The sequence below is a fragment of the Myxocyprinus asiaticus genome, chromosome 16 (genome assembly GCF_019703515.2).
Source record: "Myxocyprinus asiaticus isolate MX2 ecotype Aquarium Trade chromosome 16, UBuf_Myxa_2, whole genome shotgun sequence".
Taxonomy (NCBI): domain Eukaryota; kingdom Metazoa; phylum Chordata; class Actinopteri; order Cypriniformes; family Catostomidae; genus Myxocyprinus; species Myxocyprinus asiaticus.
Window position 1 is genome coordinate 21,941,184 of NC_059359.1, and position 20,405 is coordinate 21,961,588.

General features: G+C 47.0%; 1 protein-coding gene across 1 annotated transcript in view; it reads left to right on the plus strand.

Annotated features, from left to right (window-relative positions):
- Window positions 1–9,270, plus strand: part of si:dkey-12j5.1 (uncharacterized) — a 115,966-nt gene extending 106,696 nt beyond the window's left edge. Inside the window, exon 11 of the mRNA XM_051721651.1 lies at window positions 8,548–9,270. Coding sequence (XP_051577611.1) covers window positions 8,548–8,739 — 192 coding nt within the window. The 3' untranslated portion in view covers window positions 8,740–9,270. The remainder of the gene's footprint in view (window positions 1–8,547) is intronic.
- The last annotated feature ends 11,135 nt before the right edge of the window (window positions 9,271–20,405 follow it).

Consider the following 20,405-nt stretch of genomic DNA (forward strand, 5'->3'; position numbering starts at 1 on the left):
ACTAAACAAACCCACCAAAATAACATTTAAAATGTACTTTGATTAGTGCTTAAAATTAAAGTTGTTGTTAGTTGATTAATTAAGTATGAGTGTGTGTGTGTGTAATTCTCTGAGCCTGGTATGCTACAATACCTAGAAATGTTTTCCTTTAGTATAGATTGGTTTATTTATTTAAGTGCTGAACTTTAAATGCTAAGTAACAAATAATTTAAAAGACATTTAAATGCTGCAGCCCAGTGCCTGAGGGCCAGTGTGAATTTAATGTCTAAGCGTTGCTTTATCATCACAATTAACCTTGATATCCGGCAGCGAAAAGGCAAAAGAGTACGCAAACACACACATCAAGATTGTTTTAACTGTCCTCATGGGTCTAACTAAACATGTGTGGTCAATTGTTCTCATTTGTGTGTGTGTGTGTGTGTGTGTGTGTGTGTGTGTGTGTGTGTGTGTGTGTGAAGGTTCTTTGGAGCAGGTAGGAGTTTCAGAATCTCCTGAGATCTTATGATCGGTCCGTAAATGAGATCCCACGAGGCCCAGAGAGCCCCGTCACCACTCGCTGTTGCTTAGCGACCATTCGCATGGCACTGAGGGAGATATAAAGGAGCAAGCAGCTGCCCACTGACAGTGTGTGTGTGTGTGTGTGTGTGTGTGTGTGACATGACCTGGTTAGTCTGTGAGTGTGAAGGACTCTATGGTTCCTCTCCTGAGGGAGTTAAAAAAGGTTCTTCAGTGCTAGAACTCATTAAATAAAAAGAAGGCAGGAGGGGAAAGAAAAGTGGAGGAGAGCTTGATAAGTTGTAGGGTCACTTTCTCCAGCTTTTTAAATGACTGCTCTTTCATGTATTAATAAGAAATGCTCTCTCTTAATTAAAGTCTGGTTGTTAGAGTTGACAGAACCTCTGCGTCGGCATGATTACTGTTCACTGAAGGGAGGTTTTTTTTTTTTTACCCTAAAACACTTCTAATGCCGCATAAGGAATGACCTTTAAAAAAATAAAGTATGCATTAGTCATTCCCACTTGACGCTTTCTAAAAGTTTAGGGGGCTTATAAGCTCTCTGCTTGGCTATTTGAACAGTTTGCTACATAATACTGTGTCTACATGGTATGCGACGGGTGCAAAGTAACAAAAGAAAAACTTACTTCTCTGTAAACCAGGTGTGCTCACTTCTATGGCATGAGATCTTTTTTATAATGCCATTATAGTAAGACCTACCATACACAATATAAATATACATTGCAGGCAGTGTTGTCACAATGTCAAAATGTCAGTAGTTGTACCAATGGCAGTGAAATTTGTTGATTCTTTATATCAAAACTAATACTAACTAATTTGTTACTTAGGTAAAAAAAAAAAAAAAATCAAGACACTATAACACAACCCTAAACCTATTCCTAGCATAACTCTTTCTGGTGAGGTAGAGCTCTTATAAATATTAATGAGTCTTTCTCTACAATCCTAAGTTTCGGATATCCGTGTGAAGGAGCCGAAATGAGTAAATAAAAAGTGATCTTTAAGATTTTCGTTATTTGTGTAGTTTCTCTCTCTTCCCCCATTATTCTTTTGACTTGTTAACGAGATTGACCAGTGGTTATTTTGCTTATCTTCCTTCCAAACAGTAAATCTGCTCCTAGATTATAGTAAGCTGTTTTAAATAACACATTGATGCAAAATACATTTTCTGCAACTAGGACCATCTTTTCATTTGAATAGTGTATCAATTTTCATTTGTAATTCTTAATAACACGCAAGCCTACAGTTAGTGGGCAAACCCCAAAAAGTCTGTAAGGGTGGGTTGATTTAAAAATGTTATTTATGGTTAATGTTATGTAATTTTTACTCATAAACATTAAAATGGTCTACAGTAGAACCACTTAAAATGTTCTAAAACCGCCACTGATAAAGGGAGCATTCTAGTTTTGACAGATTCATTGATTATAACGAGTTCATTCTAGTTTTACCACAAAGCATCTTATTGTTCGCAGTCGGTGAGCGTGTTTATATGCAAACCAATACGCTGTAACTACCAAAAATCATGGAAAAAATCCAACAACTAAAAAAAAGAATTGTTTATACTGTATGACTTTTAAAATCATCAGAATATTCCCTGCTTTTGATGTCAATTGAAAGTCAGTAAGAACGCCAGTAAAGGTGTTTACATGCTGAGCGAAATCGAGGTTGTGTGTGTAAGGGAAAAATTCATTTCACATGCATTATTCTCATATTTAACATTCACTCTTGTTTCACTGTAGTTTCTAGCTTGTTTTATCTGTGTTGTTGCATTACTGTGTCTTACTGTGCAGACACACCGTAGTCATCTCCAATTTTAATTGATAGTCTCAGCTTAGGCAAACACCTTGCCTACAAGTGATATTGCATTGGCCAAAGAATGAGTTATGCATTGGGTCACCCTGACATAGTGACATAATATGTTTATGCAGGAGAAAGTAACCAGTTTTAATTGTAATCAGTTTTAGTTGAATGTATTAAGATCTTTTTTGTTTGAGATGGTATAAAACGTCATGGTTACTTGCGTAACCTCTGTTCCCTGATGGAGGGAACGAGACGTTTTGTTGTCTGGCCCCCTGGTTACCGGTTTTTGTTGTCTAGCCCTCTGGTTACCGGTTCCACCCAGAGGTTGTAGAACCTCTCAAGGTGTTGGGTGTTGCCCAGCCCACTGCTCTGCAAAAGTCTGTTAGAGAGGCACCCCTGGCCAGGGCCCAGGAGGCCGCTACACCCCTGGTAGAATGGGCTCGTAGCCCTACCGGGGGCGGCACGTCCTGGGCGTGATATGCCATAGCTATGGTGTCAATGAGCCAGTGGGCGATCCTCTGCTTGGAGACAGCGCTTCCTTTCCGCTGTGCACCAAAGCAGACAAAGAGCTGCTCAGAGATCCTAAAGCTCTGCGTGTGATCCAGATAGATGCGTAAAGCACACACCGGATACAGCAACGACAGGGCTGGGTCTGCCTCCTCCTGGGGCAGTGCTTGCAGGTTCACCACCTGGTCCCTAAAAGGAATCATGGGAACCTTGGGCACATAGCCCGGTCGGGGTCTCAAGATCACGTGAGAGTAGCCCGGACCGAACTCCAGGAACGTTTCGCTGACAGAGAACGCTTGCAGGTCTCCTACCCTCTTGATGGAAGTGAGCGCAGTCAGGAGGGCAGTCTTCAAGGAGAGTGCCTTAAGCTCAGCTGACTGCAAAGTCTCAAAGGGGGCTCTCTGTAGACCCTGAAGAACTACAGAGAGGTCCCATGAGGGAACGAGGCACGGTCTGGAGGGGTTCAGCCTCCTGGCGCCTCTCAGGAACCTGATGATCAGGTCGTGCTTCCCTAAGGACTTACCGTCCACTGTGTCGTGGTGTGCTGTCATAGCAGCAACGTACACCTTCAAGGTGGAAGGGGACAGCCGCCCTTCCAACCTCTCCTGCAGGAAGAAAAGCACCGATCCGACTGCGCATCTCTGGGGGTCTTCCCATCGGGAAGAACACCACTTAGTGAACAGACGCCACTTAAAGGCATACAGGTGCCTTGTAGAGGGGGCCCTAGCCTGAGTGATCGTGTCTACCACCACTGGTGGTAACCGCTTAGGTCTTCTGCGTCCCGTCCAGGGGCCAGACATGGATATTCCAGAGGTCTGGTCGTGGGTGCCATATGGTGCCCCGTCCCTGAGAAAGAAGGTCCTTCCTCAGGGGAATTCGCCAGGGGGGGGGCTTTCGCGAGGAGCGTGAGGTCCGAGAACCATGTCTGGGTGGGCTAGTAGGGTGCTACCAGGATGACCTGCTCCTCATCCTCCCTGACCTTGCACAGAGTCTGTGCAAGTAGGCTCACTGGGGGAAACGCATATTTGCGCAGGCCAGGGGGCCAGCTGTATGCCAGTGCGTCTATGCTGAGAGGTACCTCGGTCAGGGCATACCAGAGCGGGCAGTGGGAGGATTCTTGGGAGGCGAACAGGTCTACCTGTGCCTGTCTGAATCGACTCCAGATCAGCAGGACCACCTGAGGGTGGAGTCTCCACTCTCCCCTGAGGGTAACCTGCCGTGACAGCGCATCCGCTGCAGTGTTGAGGTCGCCCGGGATGTGAGTGGCTCGCAGCGACTTGAGGTGCTGCTGACTCCAGAGGAGGAGACAGCGGGCGAATTGTGACATACAACGAGAGCGCAGACCGCCTTGGCGGTTGACATATGCTACCGTTGCAGTGTTGTCTGTCCAAACTAACACGTGCTTGCCCTGGATCAACGGCCGGAACCTCCGCAGGGTGGGCAGAATTACCAGCAACTCGAGGCAGTTGATGTGCCAACGCAGCCGCGGGCCCGTCCATAAGCTGGCGGCTGCGTGCCTGTTGCAAACAGTGCCCCAGCCCGTTTTGGAGGCGTCTGTTGTGACCACGACGCGCCTGGAGACCTGCTCTAGGGGAACGCCTGCCCGTAGAAACGTGAGGTCAGTCCAAGGGCTGAAGAGGCGGTGACAGACCGGCGTGATGGCCACGCGATATGTCCCGCAGCGCCATGCCCATCTCAGGACTCGATTCTGAAGCCAGTGCTGAAGCGGTCTCGTATGCATCAACCCGAGCGGGGTGGCCACCGCAGAGGATGCCATATGCCCCAGGAGCCTCTGAAAGAGTTTCAGTGGAACCGCTATTTTCTGTTTGAACGCCTTCAAACAGGTCAGCACCGACTGTGCACACTCGTTCATGAGGCGTGCCGTCATCGAGACTGAGTCTAACTCCAAACCGATAAAAGAGATGCTCTGAACCAGGAGGAGCTTGCTCTGTTCCCAGTTGACCCGAAGCCCTAGTCGGCTGAGGTGCGAGAGCACCAGGTCCCTGTGTGCATACCACACATCCCGAGAGCGAGCTAGGATTGGCCAACTGTTGGGATAGTTGAGGATGCGAATGCCCACTTCCCTTAGCGGGGCAAGGGCTGCCTCTGCGACCTTCGTGAAGATGCTAGGGAACAAGAACAGACCAGTAGGGATGATCTTATACTGATACGCCCGACCCTCGAATGCAAACCGCAGGAAGGGTGTGTCGAGGTAGAATCGAGACATGGAAGTACGCGTCTTTCAGGTCTACCACTGCGAACCAATCTTGATGCCGGACGCTCGCTAGTGTGCGTCTTTGCGTCAGCATCTAGAACGGGAGTCTGTGTAAAGCCCGGTTCGGTAATCACAGGTCCAAGTTTTTCGGTACAATGAAGTAGGGGCTATAAAATCCCTTCTTCATCTCGGCCAGAGGGACAATCTTGTCAGACGTGCCGGCGGGTGGGGCCTCGCACCGTGTCGTGGCCGTGCTGAGTTCAGGGACATCAAAGTACTTACCTGGCTCCTTGTGACCTTCCCCGGAACAGCCTGGGAAGGGGGAGGAAGAGGCCTGTCCTCGTGACCCATGGAGACTGTCACATCAGGGGCGGATTTGTGCCACAGCTGGGTGCTCAGGGGCGGGGAGACCGCCGCTGGAGCACCAAACCTGCCAAATAGAGTGGTGGACGGTGGTCATGATGACGGCCGTGCACACCGGATACTTGACCCAGGGAATAAGGAAACTGCTCTTGCTGAACTCTTGGGTACTGCAGCCACTTGGGCATGCAGCACAATTAAATGCAAAGGTAACAAAAGATTCTCCTCCCGGTCCTCGACCGGGGGATGGAGTGGTCTGCTTACCAGCTCCAGAGCAGCAGGTTTTGTCGTCCTTGGGTCACCCGTCTCAAGGGCGCTTCGAAGCCTTCTTGGCGGCCACGAGACGGGTGGCATTTGCTTCCTGTGGTGGACTCCACGCCGGGGCCGGGCCGCAAGGGCGGGCTGCGGCGGAGCCAGTGCAGTCACAACAGGGGGACGCCCTTGGCGATGAGCAGATGGGGTGCGGGATCTTGAGTCGCGCCGGGGCAGGATGTGCCGGATAAGTCTGCTGCTGAGAACTGCTGGGCAAAGTCCTCGGTGTCGCCGGACTGGCCAACATGGGAAATGGGGGCAGCAAGGAACCGTGCCTTGTCGGCCTCTCCCATCTCGACCAGGTTGAGCCAAAGGTGGCGCTCTTGGACCACCAAGGTGGACATCGCCCGTCCAAGAGACCATGCCGTGACCTTCGTCACCCGGAGAGTGAGGTCGGTTGCCAAGCGCAGCTCCTGCACTACCCTCGTGCAGTTCCTTTAGCGCCTTGGCGGACTTGCAGGAGAGCCATGGCATGCAGGGCGGAGGCGGCTTGTCCAGCGGCACTGTAGGCCTTGGCCGTCAGAGATGACGTAAACCTACAGGCCTTGGATGGGAGCTTTGGGCGCCCGCGCCAGGTGGCGGTGCTCTGCGGGCATAGGTCCTTTATCCACTGTGGGGATTGCCGAATAGCCCTTGGCCGCCCCACCATTGAGGGTAGTGAGGGCGGGGAAGCTGAAAGATCGGGACCGGGCAGTTAAAAAAGTGCCTCCCACGACCTTGCCAGCTCTTCATGCACTTCTGGGAAGAAAGGAACGGGGGCAGGGCGTGGCTTTGAGTGGTGCCGCGAGCCCAGGAACCAATCATCGAGCCGCGAGGGTTCAGGGGAGAACGGAGGGTTCCACTCTAGCCTGACGCTCGCGGCTGCCCGGGAAAGCATGTTGTCTCCACGTCAGTCTGTGACTGGGTGACCACACCCAAAGGGAGGAGCCCAGCTGAGGCTTCCACGTCCAACTGGATGAGCCTGCTCTCTGATGCTGCGCTCGAGAGCTCATCACTTTCACAGGCTCTGAATAAGAGGTCGAACTCGCCGTGAGATGAGCCTGTGGACTCATCCGGAAGCCCGATCGGCGCAGACGAGCATGCTGGGGAATGGGAGGTCCGCAGGGGGATAACCGGCGGAGGCGGTCCAATTGGGGTCCCCAAATCGCCTCCACTGCTAGCCACGCTGGCCTCATACCCGTGGGTAGAAAGACCGAGGCGGGGAGCCTCTGGGGTGGCTTGCTTTCTTGCGAAGGTAAGCCGCGACCGCATCGTTGCCATGGACATGTTCTCACAATGAGTACATGACCCATCCACGAACACTGTCTCCACGTGAGCAGTGCCCAGACACGAAAGACAGTGATCGTGACAGTCAGAAGGTGAGAGATAATGAGCGCAACCAGGAATAACACACAAAGGAAAGGCATCTTTAAAAAGATGCATCTTTAAAAAGAAGTTCCCTGTGTGCCACTCTTTTAGAGATATATACTCTTTTAGAGAAATATACTCTTTTAGAGAAATATACACTTTTATTTCTGCCGAAGCGCCCAGGGGCATTCTCTGCAGTGCACCAGTGCAGAGGAGGGACAAGCCGCTGAAATGCGCCGTCAGATCCAGCAGAGGTGAATGAACAGTCGTGGGAATTCGGCTCAGTGAGCATGACCGTTCGGCTCCGAAGAGAAAATCTGAATGAGTGGTTGCATACCAGCTCCTTTTATACCCGTATGTCCGGGGTAGTGGCATGCAGATACCACTCGCCAATTTTCATTGGCCTTTTATCAAAGACCAGAGGTGTCTCGGGCTCCCAAGAGTGACCCCTAGTGTCACTTCATCGACACAATGTCGAGTGAGTGACAGATAGGTAACCCATGTGTAGTGAAATGATTGTTGGGAGACTCTTTTTTTAATGATAGACTTCTTCCCCAGCCGAATATGGTGAAAAGAATCCAAAGACTTCATTGTTTTATTTCTCTTTAGTGCAAAAATCTACGTGTCGATCAGTTTTTGCTTCAACCATTTATGACCTTACCCTGATAAAGGAAAGCCAATTAAGGTGTTTGCAAAACCTTATATGCTGACGACTTCTTAAGCATAATCTGTGTAAGAATATGCATGAAAATGTGCTCAGTGTAGTCTTACGATTCTCTTTTTAGCTGTTCCATCACTACCCATGTTTATTTTGCATCATGACTGCTTCTTATTCATACCCACTTTCTCACTTACATCCATTGAATTTCTGTTACTCATGTTTCACAGTTGCACTGGAAACTGGAAAATCTTCTGTTATGTGATTAACGATATCTGGTTTCCCTGGTCAGACAGGGTGAAATTCTCAGCCAGCTTTTTTATATAAACCAAATGGAAAGAAGTGGAAAGCGATATATTGTGCTGTAGTCACTTTGAGAATTGTTTTTTTATCATGTTCTTTGAGGGTATATTTTACCGTGATAAGAGTGGAGACATTGGGGGGATTGAATTCTCACCCTCTCTTGGCAAGCTCTCAGTCAATTGCTGAAGAGTTTTCTACTGATGCAGATCTCAGTTTGTTTGTGCTGGAGAGGAGTCACTAATTTGTGCAATTTGCCTGCTCACTTACTCAACTGGCACTAGACCTTCGTTGAAAAAGGCAGTGAGAGAGAGAAAAAGAGCAAAGAAAAGAAGAACGTAGAGTTAGATTAAAGAGAAACATATAGAAGTTGTGCAGAAGAGAGTTTTGATTTAGTGGCCACATGTTCACACTACAGGCATGCCAAGCTTGGAGACAAAGCTTGCAGATTTCGCTTTACTCTCCGAACAAACATTGCCACTATTTCTCTGATAATAATCTTAAGACTTGTGTTTTTTCTCTTTGTAATCCGTAGTTGTACGTGAAGCTACGTTGTGAGGACGCGCCTATGTTTGAGCACACAGAGCAACTGTTAGCCGAGCTGGGTGGAGAAGGGTATGAAGCTGGGGTTGATGATGATGATGATGAAGCTGGACCTTCTCTAGAGGACATTGAGGATGATTTTATTCAAAGCAGTGATGAAGAGGAGGATGCCATGGATCACTGACGGAACACTTTTCACTCTTGTTTGTTTTTTGGTCTTCTCTGGGCTCGCCCCCATTAAAAATGTCCCAGAACTGGAATATAAATGTATCCAATAGAAATTAAAACTGAGCATGCAGATGGCTGCATCTTCACACACTCATCCAGAAATACTCCAGTATTTCTCTCTGACACAATTACTCTTTTCCTTCTCCATTTTACTCTAGTTTGTCTGTGGAAAGCTGGAATGTATTTTCCATTTGCCCAAGTTTTTTCATACTGAGGGTCCAAACCAACAGGACAGTACATCTGTCACAATGCTCTAAACATTGATTAAGTGTTGATGGTGTTTCATAATATTTTTACTGTTTTATCAGTCAAACCATTATCAAATGCTGCAAAAATGTTAACAATGTCAGAAATAAAAAATACAAATTTACATTGATTTAAATGAGAATTCCGTGAGGGATTCATGTTTTCCAGTCAAATAGTTAAATGCCCAGATACTGTACATGCTTATGTTCTTCTTCAAATAAAGATGATGATGATGTCAAAACTTCTTGTCTCTTTCTGATGTCATTATGGCTTGAGGTCTTCTATGGATGTAGTCAGTAATAATCCAGAATCTGCTATACACCCACAAGATGGAAAATATTTTCTCTCTAAACATCAGTATTTGATAATGTCATTCGGTTAATGATAAATTTAAAGATCATTCTGATTATAGATGTGTGACAGTAGTGTTTTCATATTGTGATGCAGCCCCCAGAAATGTGTATGATATTATAATGCCAGCATTCTGGTACATTATTTTAATGAGTCTTTTTTGTTTGTTTGTTTTGACTTTTCTGAACCGCTTTGTCTGAGCTCTAGTCTTCATAAAGAGCCATTATTATAAACTGCTACATTTTTCCCATCCAATATTTCAGAGCTTTTGGAGTTCAAAAAAGACCGTTGGTTTCATTTTGTGAATTCCAAAGCAAATCTCACTGTAATCCGATCACTTGAGACCTGCCAGTTCCCAGTCATAATAAAGATTTTCAGATTTTAATTAAGCTTTTGTACTTTTAGCTTGTCATAGACGGAGAGCTTGGATGAAATGTAGTCATATTTTGACTAAATCATCTTTTTACTGCATGTGACTCTGAAATGTGCCCATAAAAATATAACATGTTGTGCATTCTGAGATGCTATTCTGCTCACTACAATTGTACAGAGGGGTTATCGTAGTTACCAAAGCCTTTGTCAGCTCGAACCAGTGTGGCCTTTCTCCATTGACCTCTCTCATCAACAAGGTGTTTCCATCCGCAGGACGTCCTGGTTACTTGCGTAACCTCCGTTCCCTGATGGAGGGAACGAGATGTTGTGTTGATGTAGTGACACTAGGGGTCACTCTTGGGAGCCCGAGACACCTCTGGTCTTTGATAAAAGGCTAATGAAAATTGGTGGGTGGTATTTGCATACCACTCCCCCGGACATACGGGTATAAAAGGAGCTGGTATGCAACCACTCATTCAGGTTTTATGCTGAGGAGCCGAGACAAGGTCCCGGCCATTTCAGCGGGTAGTTCAGTGTTGTGGCAGGAGGAACACAACATCTTGTTCCCTCCATCAGGGAACGGAGGTTACGCAAGTAACCAGGACATTCCCTATCTGTCACTCACTCGACGTTGTGTCGATGTAGTGACACTAGGGGTCCCCATACAAAAACGCCACAACTGGCTGAACTGTGTTATGTGAACTGGCGGTGTGTGACGGGCAGACCACTGTGTGCCTCAAAGCCAGCGCACCAGGCTGACACGTAACCTCCCCCAACACTGTTATGAGTGTCGAACGGCTCTTTGGGACAAGTCGACTACCCAAAAGATAGAGACGGGCTACCCCAGTCGTGGCCTCTTATCCCCTTTTTTCCCACTCCCTACAAAAGGGGGATTATCTGACTGGGCCGACCAGGTCTAGTCGGGGGGTGTGTCCCTCCCAAGGGGAGGACACCGCGGAGACCACACCTCGCCCAGAGAGAGGGGGGGATATTTAAGTGGAAATACGTCACATGAGCTATGTGCAAGTGATACACCCGGCTGGCTGTCCCAGACTTACCTGCTTGTGCGTGCCACTACACAGGACGAAACCGGTTCCACCCGGAGGTTGTAGAACCTCGCAAAGGTGTTGGGTGTTGCCCAGCCCACTGCTCTGCAAATGTCTGTTAGAGAGGCGCCCCTGGTCAAGGCCCAGGAAGCCGCTACACCCCTGGTAGAATGGGCTCGTAGCCCTACTGAGGGCGGCACGTTCTGGGCGTGATATGCCATAGTTATGGCATCAATGAGCCAGTGGCCGATCCTCTGCTTGGAGACAGCGCTTCCTTTCCGCTGTCCACCAAAGTAGACAAAGAGCTGCTCAGAGACTCTAAAGCTCTGCATGCGATCCAAATAGATACGTAAAGCGTGCACCGGACACAGCGACGTCAGGGCTGGGTCTGCCTCCTCCTTGGGCAGCACTTGCAGGTTCACCACCTGGTCCCTAAAAGGGGTCGTGGGAACCTTGGGCACATAGCCCGGTTGGGGTCTCAGGATCACGTGTGAGTAGCCCGGACCGAATTCCAGGCACGTTTTGCTGACAGAAAATGCTTGTAGGTCTCCTACCCTCTTGATGGAAGTGAGCGCAGTCAGGAGGGCTGTCTTCAAGGAGAGTGCCTTAAGCTCAGCTGACTGCAAAGGCTCAAAGGGGGCTCTCTGTAGACCCTGAAGGACTACAGAGAGATCCCATGAGGGAACGAGGCATGGTCTGGAGGGGTTCAGCCTCCTGGCGCCTCTCAGGAACCTGATGATCAGGTCATGCTTCCTGAAGGACTTACCGTCCACTGTGTCATGGTGTGCCGACGGGAAGACCCCAGATATGCGCAGTCAGATCGGTGCTTTCCTTCCTGCAGGAGAGGTTGGAAGGACGGCTGCCCGTCGGGAAGAACACCACTTAGTGAACAGACGCCACTTAAATGCATACAGGCACCTCGTAGAGGGGACCCTAGCCTGAGTGATTGTGTCTACCTCCGTGGGTGTTAGACCGCTTAGGTCTTCTGCGTCCCGTCCAGGGGCCAGACATGGAGATTCCAGAGGTCTGGTCGCGGGTGCCAGTTGGTGCCCCGTCCCTGAGAAAGAAGGTCCTTCCTCAGGGGAATTTGCCAGGGGGGGCTGTCGCGAGGAGTGTGAGGTCCGAGCACCACGTCTGGGTGGGCCAGTAGGGTGCTACCATGACGACCTTCTCCTCGTCCTCCCTAACCTTGCACAGGGTCTGTGCAAGTAGGCTCACTGAGGGAAATGCATATTTATGAAGTCCAGGAGGCCAGCTGTGTGCCAGCGTGTCTATACCGAGAGGTGCCTCGGTCAGGGCGTACCAGAGTGGGCAGTGGGAGGATTCTTGGGAGGCGAACAGGTCTACCTGTGCCTGTCCGAATCGACTCCAAATCAGCTGGACCACCTGAGGGTGGAGTCTCCACTCTCCCTTGAGGGTAACCTGCCATGACAGTGTGTCCGCTGCAGTGTTGAGGTCGCCCGGGATATGAGTGGCTCACAGCGATTTGAGGTGCTGCTGACTCCAGAGGAGGAGACGGCGGGCGAGTTGTGACATACAATGGGAGCACAGACCGCCTTGATGGTTGACATATTCTACCACTGCCGTGTTGTCTGTCCGAACTAACACGTGCTTGTCCTGGATCAACGGCCGGAACCTCCGCAGGGCGAGCAGAATTGCCAGGAACTCGAGGCAGTTAATGTGCCAACGCAGCCGCGGGCCCGTCCATAAGCCGGCGGCTGCGTGCCCGTTGCATACAGTGCCCCAGCCTGTTTTGGAAGCGTCTTTCGTAACCACGACGCACCTGGAGACCTGCTCTAGGGGAACACCTGCCCGTAGAAACGTGTGGTCGGTCCAAGGGCTGAAGAGGCGGTGACAGATTGGCGTGATGGCCACGCGATGTGTCCCGCGGCACCTTGCCCATCTCGGGACTCGAGTCTGAAGCCAGTGCTGAAGCGGTCTTATATGCATCAACCCTAGCGGAGTGGCCACCGCTGAGGATGCCATATGCCCCAGGAGCCTCTGAAAGAGTTTCAGTGGAACCGCTGTTTTCTGTTTGAATGCCTTCAAACAGGTCAGCACCGACTGTGCGCGCTCGTTCATGAGGCGCGCCGTCAATGAGACTGAGTTCAACTCCAACCGATAAAAGAGATGCTCTGAACTGGGAGGAGCTTGCTCTTTTCCCAGTTGACCCGAAGCCATAGTCGGCTGAGGTGTGAGAGCACCAGGTCCCTGTGTGCATACAGCATATCCCAAGAGTGGGCTAGGATTAGCCAATCGTCGAGATAGTTGAGAATGCGAATGCCCACTTCCCTTAATGGGGCAAGAGCTGCCTCTGCGACCTTCATGAAGACGAGAGGGGACAAGGACAGACCGAAAGGGAGGACCTTGTACTGATACGCCTGACCCTCGAATGCAAACCGCAGGAAGGGTCTGTGTTGAGGTAGAATCGAGATGTGGAAGTACGCGTCCTTCAGGTCTACCGCCGCGAACCAATCTTGATGCCGGACGCTCGCCAGAATGTGTTTGGGCGGACGCCTGGCAAACTAAATCGCGTAGCCGAGTCGGACGGTCCGGATTAACCATCGCGACGGATTGGAAAGCGCAAGCCATGCATCCAAGCTCTGGGCGAGGGGGACCAAGGGGACAATCTCATCGGACGTACCGGCAGGTGGGGCCTCGTGGCGGGGTGGAGCTTGAGGTGCCACGCTATGTTGTGGCCGTGCTGAGTTCAAGGACATCGAAGCACTTACCTGTCTCCTTATGACCACCCCCAGAACAGCCTGGGACGGGGGAGGAAGAGGCCTGTCCTCGTGACCCATGGAGACTGTCACATCGGGGGTGGATTTGTGCCACAGCTGAGCGCGCAGGGGCGGGGAGACCAGGCAGGGTGCGGGATCTTGAGCCGCGCCGGGGCAGGATGTGCTGGATAGCCTCCGTCTGCTGCTTCACCATCGAGAACTTCTGGGCAAAGTCCTTGATGGTGTCATTGAATAGGCCAACCTGGGAAATGGGGGCAGCAAGGAACCGTGTCTTGTCGGCCTCACCCATCTCGACCAGGTTGAGCCAAAGGTGGCACTCCTGGACCACTAAGGTGGACATCGCCTGCCCGAGAGACCGCGCCGTGACCTTCGTCGCCCGGAGAGTGAGGTCGGTTGCCAAGCGCAGCTCCTGCATCAGATCTGGGGCGGAACTACCCTCGTGCAGTTCTTTCAGTGCCTTGGCTTGGTGGACTTGCAGGAGAGCCATGGCGTGCAGGGCAGAGGCGGCTTGTCCAGCGGCACTGTAGGCTTTAGATGTCAGGGACGACGTGAACCTACAGGCCTTGGACGGGAGCTTTGGGCGTCCGCGCCAGGTGGCGGTGCTCTGCGGGCATAGGTGCACCGCGAGCGCCTTATCCACCGGGGGAATGGCCGAATAGCCCCTGTCCGCCCCGCCATCGAGGAAGCTGAAAGATTGGGACTGGGAAGTGAAAGGTGCCTCCCACGATCTTGTCAGCTCCTCGTGCACTTCCGGGAAGAAAGGAACTGGAGCGGGGCTTGGCTGCTTTGAGCGGCCCCACGAGCCCAGGAACTAATCATCTTACGAAAGCAAGCCACGACTGCAACGTTGCCATGGTCATATTCTCGCAATGAGAACATGATCCATCCACGAACGCTGTCTCCGCATGGGTCGCGCCCAGACATGAAAGACAGCGATCGTGACCACCAGAAGTTGAGAGGTAACGACCGCAACCAGGAGTAACACACAATCGGAAAGGCATCTTTAAAAAGATGCATCTTTATAAAGACATTCCGTGTGTGCCGCTCTTTTAGAGAAATATACTCTTGTAGAAAAATATACTCTCTTTTTTCTGCCGAAGCACCCAGGGGCCTTATCTACGGGGCAACAGTGCAGCGGATGGAGAAGCCGCTGAAATGCACTGTCAGATCCAGCAGTCAGCTCAGTAAACATCGACCGTTCGGCTGCGAAGAGAAAATCCTGATGGAGGGAACGAGACGTTGTGTCCCTCCTGCCACAACACTGAACTACCCGCTGAAATGGCCAGGACCTTGTCTCGGCTCCTCAGCATAAAACCTGAATGAGTGGTTGCATACCAGCTCCTTTTACACCCGTATGTCCGGGGGAGTGGTATGCAAATACCACTCGCCAATTTTCAAGAGTGACCCCTAGTGTCACTACATCGACACAACGTCAAGTGAGTGACAGATAGGGAACTGCCACTTACTGGATGTTTCTTTCTTTTCTTTTTTTCTTTTTTTTTTTTTGGCACCATTCTGAGTAAACTCTAGAGACTGTTGTGCGTGAAAATCCCAGGAGATCAGCAGTTACAGAAATACTCAAACCAGCCCGTCTGGTACCAACAATCATGCCATGGTCGAAATCACTGAGATCAATTTTTTTTCCCCATTCTGATGGTTGATGTGAACATTAACTGAAGCTCCTGACCATCTGCATTATTTAATGCATTGCACTCCTGCCACACGATGGCTGATTAGAAAATCGCATGAATAGGTAGGTGTACACGTGTTCCTAATAAAGTGCTCAGTGAGTGTGTATTGTATTCTGTATATACTGTATATATAAAAAAAGAAACAGGCACACTTCAACAGCATGTAAAAACAAAATTACTTTGTACCAGCTTCATGATGTTGTAAGGCTATTTTTTTTAACACCTCAATTAGTTGTAAAGGCATGGGAATTTTTAAACAGAGACAGGGCATGCATGTGTATTATCAATTCAGTGGAATGGCACAAAGCTGTGCACAGCTGTAAAAATGAGACATTAATGCTGATATATGTCAAGGTTGAGATATAATGTGTGTCATATTTAAAGTATGTTGATAATTCAGTGGTGCGTTCAATAATTCCCAAAAAACTAATGCGCATGCATTGTGTTGAATAAAATCACCTTATAATGTGATTCTTTCACAGTAAAGGCGTGAAGGTGAGTGCTGTTATAGAATATTGGAAAATAACAGCAAACACTAAGATCGATAATAAATTGGTTACCCAAGTAGTAGGTCTGCAGTAGCTCATGGCTGAAGTCACAATGTTGATTCTGCACTTCATGCATCAGGTAATTTTTCCCATGATACATTTAAACCAAACAATCTTGTACTGGTTGCAATTTCAATTATAAAGGCCAGTCACCCATTTACCCTTGGGATTTGACAATATATAGCATAAATGTCACAAAACAACTTTTTGATCATGGGAGTCTGTGCAAAGTAGAATAATTGAAATGGGGCACACTTGAACCAAACAATACACAATAAAGTATCAGTAATGCAGTTATCATCACTAAATAAATAGTTTCTCACTATACAGCATATTTCCTGTCTTTATTCCTTTTTGACAGAAAAGTGCAGGTTGTAGGAACAGTATGTGTGTTAGGAATTAATTTAAACTGTTTCTACATCATTATTATGTAAGGAAATTTATAATGGAATTAGTCGTGTTTGACAACCATTATAAGAAAGATAAATGACAAATAATTAGATTATTTGTCTGAATAAAATTCTCCACCATTAAAATCATAAAACAATGTCTCGTTGTATCCGCTCACAATTTCTATTGCAGGGAATTAGCTTTAATAAGGGAATTATGATTAATTCACTTACTGGAGTAATATTATTCTCATGGCTTATTGAAAATAATATCACACATATTTAGGTATAGCTTTGAAGCGAGATCTTTTAAAAACAGGGATGAGATTATTTATCAAAATATATCACAGTCAAATTATGTTTGAATACAAACAAACTTTATTGCTATTCTAAACATAAAACAATCTAACACATACAACATGAAACAGGTTGGTGAGTAAAGTGACAGAATGATCAATACAGAGAAAATGAACTTTATGGAGTCTGTTGACAATGCCTTAAGAACGATTCATCCTTCTTTTAGTCTAAATCAATTTGCAATCAGATTACACAAAGTATTTAAATACTACACCAGCAATTTCAGCAAAAGTCTGGAGATGTACTTGCGTGTCGTTGCATTTCCTTGCATTGCTTTTCCTTGCTATGGCTTGGTTCTTTGGCTCTTTGTAGAAAGTTCGTTCTGTTGATGTCTTGGGCCTCTGTTAGATCAGGATATCTGTTGTGTCGATGGATGATGAGGTGGGCTTTGGAGCAAGGCATTCTGCAAGGAAGACTTTCGACTCCCATTGGGTGTGTGAACCGTAGAGCAGAGAGTGAGAGGCTTCCTCGGGACTTCGGGTTCAGAGCTTCCTTGGACTCTACATGGCATGGAGGCTGCAAGCCACGAGGGCAAGATCAAGGAGGTGCTGCAGAGGAAAGTGAAGAGCAAGAGAACTGAAGAAGAGAGGAGACCGAGAGCGAGTTCTTCCTTGGTAGGAAACTTTTGAACTGAAATTGGCTGCACCCCAAAGGTGTCCTGAGCCAATCAGGAGTGGCTTTTTAGAGTCACATGGTTTACTGGTCTGTCCTTTTCAAAGCTGATTTACAATCATTTGTGTGGAGGATTCTTACAAACTTCCCGCTCATAATAGTGCATGTTTAATCGTGAAATTTTATATCTTGAAAACGGTGCAAGAGACATGATATTCGTTGTCATTAACATTCTCTATGTAAACAAGCCAGCATTTACATACTAAATATGACATACTTTCATGAATATTATACGTGTATGTAACAAAAAATGAAAATCCCTGATTACAAATCATACTGGTTAATTCATTGGTTTTACAACATGGATTATACATTACACGTTATGAGAAACCTGATTGTCAGGGTATATTATCAGGTTAAGCCTTGAATAGTTACCGTTCTTAGTAGAATGAGATGAATAATACAAGATTAAAGATTATACTTATTGATTTGTCAGTTATAAGTGATTACAAATCACTACACATATTTTAAAAGGTACATCAGGCTATAATCATTAATTTGTCAGTTATAAAAGTAATCATAGTTCAAAGTAATTTTCAGAATTATCTAGCAAGTCTAGGTATTTTGTACATTTTGGGTCCAAATGCATTCTATACATTTTAGAGTGTTAACTCAGCGAAGTACAGTGACTTGGATTCTTTTTTGCTGCTGTTTGCAGAATAATGATCAAGAGGATCTCATGACTAATTTGGAGCCTAGAAAATTGGTTATGGTCCAGAATAAAGAGTCATAGAATTGGCATTGTTTTGTTCATTGTAATTCAGGAGGAATAACATTGACAACTTGTTAAATTGCCTTATGACATAGGGCTCTAGAGTAAATTGTCAAGGGCAAGATTATTAAAAACAAGTCTAAGCTTAGTCTGGTTTAACCCTTTAAAGCCTGAGCCCCAAATTCCGAAAATTCCATTCTGTGCCAGAATATGATATTCACATCAAAATTCATATTATATTCATATTCATATAACATCACACACCTGAACAGTATATACCATATTGAAAAGAAGAACTAGGGCTTTCAACTGATATAAATATATGTATGATTATTTAAGGCTAATCATCCTTTATCAGTAAGATTTCACACAGCAATTTTTACAAATATCTTCTCCGGCCACCATACTTCATCAGACAACTGCATTTTCAACCATTTTAATTACAAGCTAGAGGGAAACTTAGAGTGTATGAAATATACATAATTTTCTGGGCAATGTAGAATAGCAGACATATTAGAAATATAATCTATTGTTTAAAAGTTATGACCATTCTAGTGATTTGTGGGAAAACTGAATAAAACAAACAGAATGTTAAGATACATTTCACATGACCACTCATCAAATACTCCTTTTGAGTACCTGTAATAATAAATTGAGATTGCATCTGAAATTGAAGGACACAAACACTGAAATATACATTTTATGTGTTCAATAACACACACACTTTATTTAATTTGAACGTTATATAAAACAAACAAAATCAAACTTTCGAACTATCTACAGTAAATACATTTTTAATACAGAGTGCAGGAACAGAATATATATAAATTCATAAATACTCAACAACTGCAATACCTGGGGAGAGGAGAGGGAGAAAAGAGGGGAGGGGTAGGACAACACCAGTAAACACAGCCCAACCTAGGCCTCTTCGTGAAACTGGTCACACTCAGCTGAGTGCCAAGACTGAAAACAGTTCCTATCATGAACCAAGCAAAGTCTTTTGCCATTACATTCCGGCACGCAACAAACTACTTTACATTTATTTTCAGTCCTACTTTTCCGATAGCATAGCCAACATCTCTTTGAGGACTCTACAAATTTAGGGACATGGGCTGTGTGGAGTGATGATGAAGGAGGGACTACAGGCTTTAGTGTATGCAAAGGGAAACTTGCGTGAATATTGATACCTCCCAGCTGACAAGCCAGGTTTTCTCTGAAATCTATCTGGGTTAAGTTCACCGGACTACGCTCATCCCCTGGTGCCGCATGAATGTGTTGCCATTCCAATCAAATCAAATCAAATCACTTTTATTGTCACACAACCATACACACAAGTGCAATAGTGTGTGAAATTCTTGGGTGCAGTTCCAAGCAACATTGTGATGTGATGAGACAGTGATGAGACATATACCAATTTACAATAAACCTCAGATTTACAATACAATTTAAAATCTAATATACACATAATTACACATAACACAATATACAAATAATAACATACAATGTACAGTATACAATACACACAATATAGAATACACATTATACAATAAAAAAGTATATATAGTATATATAAAATGTACAGTAGGTTGTATTGTGCTGTATTGACATTCAAGCTGTCGGTTGATAGTAAGTTGCCAGTGTGTTGTTAAGAGAGAATATAATATAATAATAATATAATTTATGACAGTCCGGTGTGAGATATAAGAGTAAGAGTAATAAAGTGCAGTGCTGATGTATTTTGATCGTGGGAGATCAAGAGTTCAAAAGTCTGATTGCTTGGGGGAAGAAGCTATCATGAAGTCGGCTGGTGCGGGTCCTGATGCTGCGATACCGCCTGCCTGATGGTAGCAGTGAGAACAGCCCATGGCCCGGGTGGCTGGAGTCTCTGATGATCCTCCGAGCTTTTTTCACGCACCACCTGGTATATATGTCCTGGAGGGAGAGAAGCTCACCTCTGATGATATGTCTAGCAGTTTGCACCACCCTTTGCAGTGCTTTGCGGTTGTGGGCGGTGCTATTGCCGTACCAGGCGGAGATGCAGCCAGTCAGGATGTTCTCTACAGTGCAGGTGTAGAACCGTGTGAGGATGTGGCGGTTCATTCCAAACTTCCTCAGCCGTCTCAGGAAGAAGAGGCGCTGATGAGCCTTCTTCACAACGGACCATGTGAGTTCCCCAAGAACTTGAAGCTGCTGACTCTCTCCACTGGTGCTCCATTGATGGTGATGGGACTGTGTTCTCTATCTCTTCTCCTGAAGTCCACCACAAGCTCCTTTGTCTTACTGACGTTGAGGGAGAGGTTGTGCTCCTGACACCAGTGTGTCAGAGTGTGCATCTCCTCTCTGTTTCATCATTGTCAGTGATCAGACCTACCACCGTCGTATCATCAGCAAACTTAATGATGGCATTGGAGGTGTGTTGCCACACAGTCATGTGTGTACAGGGAATACAGGAGTGGGCTGAGAACACAGCCCTGCGGGGCTCCAGTGTTGAGGGTCA